A 7,136-nucleotide genomic window follows, 5' to 3' on the forward strand; every position below is an offset into this window, starting at 1 on the left:
TCCCCTCTCAGGCTGCTCTTCTCCAGGCTGAACAGTCCCAGCTCTCTCCGCCTCTCCTCACACGGGAGATGCTCCAGGCCTTCATCATCTTTGTGGCACTAAGGTCTGGTCTTCATTCCTTTTCTTCTCACTGGTGAATAAACTAAACCTGAACCATTGAAACAGCATTTACTGTTCAAGTAGGAGAAACTTATCTTAGATTAAGATGGCTCATCTCCACAACCCTAATGTGTCTCCTGTTATCTCCCTGAGAAAGCCCTTGCTTTCCATTCAAGACTCTGGGCTGTAGGCACGGATAACACCACACACACCTTCTTATCTAGAAGGCCTTTTTGATTGAAGTGATCCCTTTTGATTCCTATATAGATTAAACAGTATTTCAAATGTTTAGCCTAATGGTTTCACTTTTAGTACACCCCCAAAGCTCAGACCTGCACTGCCTGCCCTCTTTCTTGGCACGCTCATTAGTGCTGCTGCAGGAGACAATCAATGCAATATTGTCCTTAATGCATCGGCCGCATCACAACGGGCTTTATAATTCACAGGGTCAAAAGAGAAAGAGATATCTGCTATTAATCAATGACAACTCCAACTTCAACTTCTCTGACTGTAAATACCTCATCTAGCTCCTCTCTGGGGAAGATGCATTTAACAAAAAAAGAATAAAAAGAAAAAAAAAAAAAGAGGCCAGGATTTATCTGTTCAATTTATCTGTTCATTTTATTAAGGGTATCACTCAGACTCACAAGGGGGTAAATCCTTGAGGTCTTAGTTCAGACGAAGGTAACTCCCTGGGAATTGTGCCTTGATCAGGAAATCATAGTTTGGCTGTAGCAACTAAGAGTTTTCTGTCAGCTCCAGGACACTGATCTCTGCTTGTACTTTCAATATGGTACTTCTTGTGCTTTCAGTACAAACTGGTATTTTAATATTTAAATGAGTTTAAATACCAGCCTGGCTTTGATCGTTGCCACTAAGGGAATGTGTGAATGAGGTGAACAGAAACACAACTATTGTGTAAGGATATAGCAGAGAGAGACAGCCAGAACCAGTCACTCTGAAGACAACAGCCAGGAGTCCAGCATTTTAAATCCAAGGTTCAGTAAAATCAATACTGGTTGGGGATGGGGCAGGGAGAAGACGCTAACTGAACTTCATAGAAAATCCAGGGGAAAATTTCCATGCTCCCTTACCCCAACTGAAGCACTCTTCTTAACTAATGAGTAAAAAGCTAAAGGGCATACACAGAAATACACGCAAGACAGCAGGTGGGGAGGCAATCTGTTCCCAAATCACATGAAAACTAAAGAGAACTCTCAGAAGCTTTAGACATGGGCATGTTATAATTTTGCTCCTGGCTCATCCCATTCCCACATTCCCCCTGACAGCCAGATCTGATAAACCCCCTTGCAATAGGACCCCATGCAGACAAAATTACCTGGCATGCATTTCCCAGAGTTTGGTGCCCATCCTTTGGTCCCAGACACAGACCAAGCCCTCTTCTCCTCCACTGACGATCTTCCAGTCATCCATCTGGACCGCAGACACTCCTAACTGGTGAGCATAGAGGGAACACAGAGATTCGCTTTTGCGGAGATCGAATACCCTGACCCTAGAGGAAAGCAAATAAAAACCAGAGATCAAACCTGCTGTGGATCTGCAGCCTGTGGGTTCCGAGAGCACAAGTACTGTTGGGGTTATGAAATATGTCTAGGACAGCAGCAGTCCCACAGCCACTACAGGGCCAGAAATCCACTACAGCTGACACTGTTCACCACTGAATTTTCATTCTGATTTCTATGATAAAGATTTTTTAAGGCAGATTTCTCCCACCATACAGGACCTCTCTGTCAATTTACAAGTCCTAGCTGATATAAAATATAAGTGAAATTTGGAGAAAGCTCCTCTATCCGTGCCTCCCAAAATGTTAGCAATGCTGTGAGGCATAAAGTGTTTTGGGCATACTCCTAACACATCCTACCCCTCATCCACTAATGACCATGGGGTAATATTATTCCGAGGATCAAGGAAAGGACTATTATTACAAAGATTCAGGAAGAGACTAAATGTGTGGCAATTCAAAGGACAAGTCAAGGGAAGGTTTTATATAGGTTTATACGTTTGAGTTAATATTGAAACAAAACAATCCACAAGCAGCCAGGAATCAGTTTCTCTTCTGATTTCAAAAACACAGCTACTGACTGTGGGCAACTTTTAGGTACATCTGGTTTTCAGAAATTATTGTTCACTCAGACAAGGCATTTTGAAAAGAAACTTATTGAAGACTCAGCTAGAAGCAGAACTGTAGAAAAAGAGCATGGATTTCAACCATGGCAACAAGTCCACAAAACCAGTTAAAGTTAATGGTGTTAAGTTTCAAACCCGGGACATATCATAAAGGAGTATGGTTTTTGATTCTTATATATCAAGATTAAGAGATAAAATAAAGTACATAAGTGAATAAAATAAAAACAAAAAACCAATGCAGTGAGTGAAAACAGAAGTAAAAGGGAAATACTGCTCTCAGATTTGAAAAGAAGCCAGAGAAAGTTCCTCCAGCTGATGGCTATCAAGAACGAAACCATCAGGTACACATTAATTCCAGAAAAGGCCAAAACACACTTGTTCCAACACATTAACTGTACTTTATTCCATACCCCTGCTACGATCCTAATGGTGTTGCAAGTCTTTTTCCTTTTCCTTTCTCAAATGGAGATTGCATCATATGATTTTACAAATAACACATTTCAGCAACTGAACTAAAAAGTAACAGAACAGTCCAAAACTCCAACAGAGCAACATCCATCTGACACGCAGACAAACACGCTGGAACAGAGCGAGGAGCACGCTTTGTGTGGCTCTGCACTCACCCTCAGGAAAACCCCACCACAACAGTTGCTGATGGTGAGAAAGACTTCTTGCTTTCTCCATCTCCAGCAGAGAGAAGCTTTGGCTACATATTAGAGTTATCTTTTGGGGAAGGATGGGGTATTTTGGAAGCGTTCACACTCAGCGCTCTCCCTGTCTTACTGCATGTGTTCTGCAGAGCAATCAAAGCTTCTTCTGTTTGGTAAGCACAGTTGGAAACGAAGATCTGATTGTGTCCTGGTTATTTCATTAACAAGGGCCCAGGTTTCGGGCAGGTGTCCATTCTGGCACAACCTTGGAAGAATTAGAGGCACACTTGAGTTGTTTAGATGTGCTTTAAAAAATAAAAAGGAGAAAAAAAAAAGAAAAAAAAAAAAAAGGAAAAGCATTTTGCAAATCCAATGTGATGCTCTAATGCAGATCTGGCATGGATCTCCATCTCCTGCCTCAGCAGCTGGGCTCAGTGGGAGCACATCACATTCATCCCAGTTCCAGGGAGCTGTAAAGAAGGTGGTCTTGTGACCAGGCTTTGACTCTCCTGTTAGACTATCTTGGAAGCAAGCTCACTTGCCTTTAGGAGAGCATGGAATACATGTTTTGCTCCAGACTTTTCAGCAATGGGATACACTGGTGTGATCATTTAACTTAGCCGGCAGCCAAGGAAGATACAGTCACTCAAACCACCCCCACCCAGGGAATCAGGGAGAGAAGTGGAGGGGTAAAGGTCAAGAGACTTGTAGGTTGAGATAAGAACAATTTAATAATTGGAGTAAAATAAAATTAAAATAGTAATGATAATAATGATAAATATATATATATACACACACACATATATATACACACACACGTGATACACAGTACAACTGCTCACCACCCACTGATAGCAATCCCAGAGGAGTGAAAAGGAACCCCAAACCCCAAACTGCAGTCCTGGAAAAGCCAGCCTGAGCGAATCCTGCCCCTTTCTGGTCAGCCCAGATGTTCCCAGATGGAACATCTCACTGTCATAGCCAACTGCCAATTCTGGGTTTTGCTAACTACTACACTTTCCCCCTCCCAGTCCTCTGCACTTGCAAAGTACCCCAACATGATGTCCTTGTACCTTATCAACATTCTTCTCATAACAAATCCCACACTGAAACCAAACCACAGTGCTTTCTAGCTACTAAGAAGAAGAATTAACTCTCTCCTAGCAAAAACCAGGACAACTGGGCTTGCCATATGTTTGCTTCCCCAACGCTATTGACCATCTCAGGTTCTGTCAAGAACAGCTGCTGTTGTACAGGGATCAGCACATGCTCCCTGTTATCAGATCTCATCAGTGTGAAGCACAGCTAAGTATTCAAACACATCAGCAATGCTTCAGGAGTATTTTTTTTATGGAAAGAGATTTTTATAGACCCTACCAAACATATTTGACTTCAACAGGGTGGTCTGTGTTACTTTTATTCAAAGCTATGATTTTGAAAAGAAGAGCATATACTAGTAAAGTTGTGAAACTGCTGTATTTCATCCCAGAAATACAATTCCCCACTGGTCATCAGCAGTTTGAACTCACACAGCAAGGTCCCTGTTTAGTACACGTGCTCCAGAATAGGGCTACGGAGGTTCAAGCCACATCCCACCTGTGGATGCCCAGCACCTATTAATAACCTTCACACAGCACCACGTGAGGGACTGACCTCCGAGATACACATGGTCTTGTCTCCTGGATGCCAAACTTATTTGCTGAACTACTGATTCCTAACTTCCTGCTATTTTAATGATGGCTAAGCCCAGAACTCAGTCAGTGCTTGAGCTGAAAAACTGAAAAGCTTTCTGGAGAGGAAAGGACACAGACATCTAATATGAAAGGAGTAAATTTCAGTCTCTCTTAAGGGATACCAACTTTATCTACTCTCCCATCATTGTGCAAGAGCCCAAAATTGGAGGTAGTTTTTACTGGAGTGCTTTGGAAAATCAATGATTTTCTTTTAGAGGGGAAAAAAAAACCAACTCCCAAGGATTCAATTACACATGTCAAACTTCAGATATTTCCTTTATCCTCTTTGCTGAGGAAGTGTGAGGTTTGCTTGCACTGCCTACTCACTGCAAAGATAAAAAAAAAAAGCTGTTTGACAAAATAATCATTTTTGCAAGCTGCTGCACTGGCGGGACAGAGGTCTGGGATTTGGCAAAGGGAAGTATCCGCCTTACAATCTGATACCCACCACCACAGCAGACCACCACCTGCAGCCTGATGCCCAGTGCAGAAAGGAGGAGGGAAGGAAGAGGGAGCCATTAGAGACTGGCTCCTCGCCATCCCACATCTCCTTTGGTGCACTGGATCAGACCCCACAAATAACTAGCCAAAAAAAGAAAATCTAAAAATTGGACTCAAAGGGTCTTTTTAAGCACTTTAATCCTTTCACACTGACTGTTCCCAGCGCGTCCATTCCTGGCACCAGATATTGTGCTGGGAAAATCCTACTCCCCAAGCCAAGGAGTTAAAGAGAAAGCTGCTAATCAGCTAAATAGAAGCTGGAATCTGTTCATACAAAAGTCTCTTTTTTTTTTGTCACCTGAGGGACATCACAGTGTTCCGAAATACACTCTTGACATCATTTGGCAGCCGGACCCATCTCATCCTACATGATTCATCCCTTAGGTTATTTTTTTAATATCAGAAAGTGAGCTTTTAAATGCCAAACTAATTTTGCGGGTGGTGGTGGGGAAGTGGAAGATATTCCAAGTGGTCTCGCTGGGCTGTACACCAACTGCGTCCACCAAATGGCTTAGAAAGAAAGTCTTCCCATGGAGCTTTCCAAAACAAAGCAAACTGGCAGCCACATCCAACTATTACCTAATATTTTGTTCCTGAAGTTCATGCAGGCTGCATTTGAAACATTAGAGGAGAAACAAATTCTAGCAGGTCCAGATGTAGGACAGCAGGACAGGAAGGAAGCTAATTTGAGATGGGTTACAGCTCTTGGTAGTACCTACCTTCTGTCTTTATTGCCTGTAACAAGCATGTTTGGAGGACTGTTCTGGAGGTTGACACATGTAAAGTCACCTATCGAGTTGCCCATCTTCTTCAGACACTGACTTGTTTCCAGATTGTAAAGAAGAATCTGGCAGAAAGAGAACAAACACTGGCTAGACGTAGCATGAGCACAATGACTACATTTTGCTGCACCATATAGAAGAGCAGAGTTAATACCATCAGAGATGGTCTGCAGGACTTGTTTGTTAATATGATAACGCATAACCAAGATGTATCCCTATTAAGAAGGGCAACAACCCCCTCAGAAAGAAGGAAATCAAGTTTCATAACGGAATCCATCAAGAAGCAGGGATGCAAGGCTCTTGCCAATCAGTATCAGGCAGGTGTAGCTCTCAGGCAGGCAAAGCCAGCCATACAGATTTTCTCCAGGGCAAATTTTGAAGGCTTCCATGGAAAAGTAAATAGTTTCTTCATCAATTTTAATATTTGAAAGAGTAATAAACAGAATCAACATTTCGAAGGTTTAGACAGATGGACTGTGCAAGGAAGATTCAATCAAACACAGCAAAAACTGAAGAGCAGAGCTGAACACTGACTCAGCGCTGACAGGCCCTGTGATAGCTTTTGTACAGATCATGCGGCAGAAACAGATTAAGAGAAATATTACATCTGAAGTGGCAGTTCAGATGGGAAAGGAATAAAAACAACTCTGATTTTAAGAAACATCCAAGATGATTTGATCAGATACTGGAAGAGAGGTAGGAGTTTTTTTCCCGTCTGTTCACCCTCCTCTCCTCTGCGCAGCCATCAGTTTAATCACGTTCACTGTCCTTCCTGTGAGGTCAGATGAGATTTATCTATTTAGGCCTTTCAATTTAGGAGAGTAAGTATTTTTAGAAACAGAAAAATGTACTGGTCAAAGCCCAGTGGAGCTCAGCATAGCACCTGGGCTTACATAAGTTCATAAACATTATTAAATTTCATGGTGATGCTCCTTTAATTTAAAAGAAACCTTTAACCATGAAACAAGTAACAGGAGTTCAAATATCAGAGAAAAAACTTCTGGCTTCCGTGGCAACATCATCATGGCTGTGTCAACGTCACATCAATATTCTTAACTTCCACTTTTCTGATTAGATCCACATGCAGCTTAATAAATATTACACTATCTGTAGGTATTATTTCAACATCTGCCAGAACAGTGATAGCAATGCTGCCTGGCCTTTTCCTTCCTATCTGTGCAATTTTAGTGAATGTCTGAAAGGTCAAAATAAGTGAGCAGGAG

The 7,136-nt window shown here is 42.0% G+C and overlaps 1 protein-coding gene across 1 annotated transcript in view; it reads right to left on the reverse strand.

Moving 5' to 3' along the window:
- Positions 1-5,971, reverse strand: part of FBXW8 (F-box and WD repeat domain containing 8) — a 7,908-nt gene extending 1,937 nt beyond the window's left edge. The window contains exons 1-2 of the mRNA XM_010166549.2: positions 5,851-5,971; positions 1,439-1,612 (exon numbers count right to left, since the gene is read on the reverse strand). Coding sequence (XP_010164851.2) covers positions 1,439-1,612; positions 5,851-5,936 — 260 coding nt within the window. The 5' untranslated portion in view covers positions 5,937-5,971. The remainder of the gene's footprint in view (positions 1-1,438; positions 1,613-5,850) is intronic.
- Positions 5,972-7,136: the final 1,165 nt, after the last annotated feature.

Source organism: Antrostomus carolinensis, unplaced genomic scaffold, assembly GCF_000700745.2.
Source record: "Antrostomus carolinensis isolate BGI_N321 unplaced genomic scaffold, ASM70074v2 scaffold38434, whole genome shotgun sequence".
NCBI classification, from domain to species: Eukaryota; Metazoa; Chordata; class Aves; order Caprimulgiformes; family Caprimulgidae; genus Antrostomus; species Antrostomus carolinensis.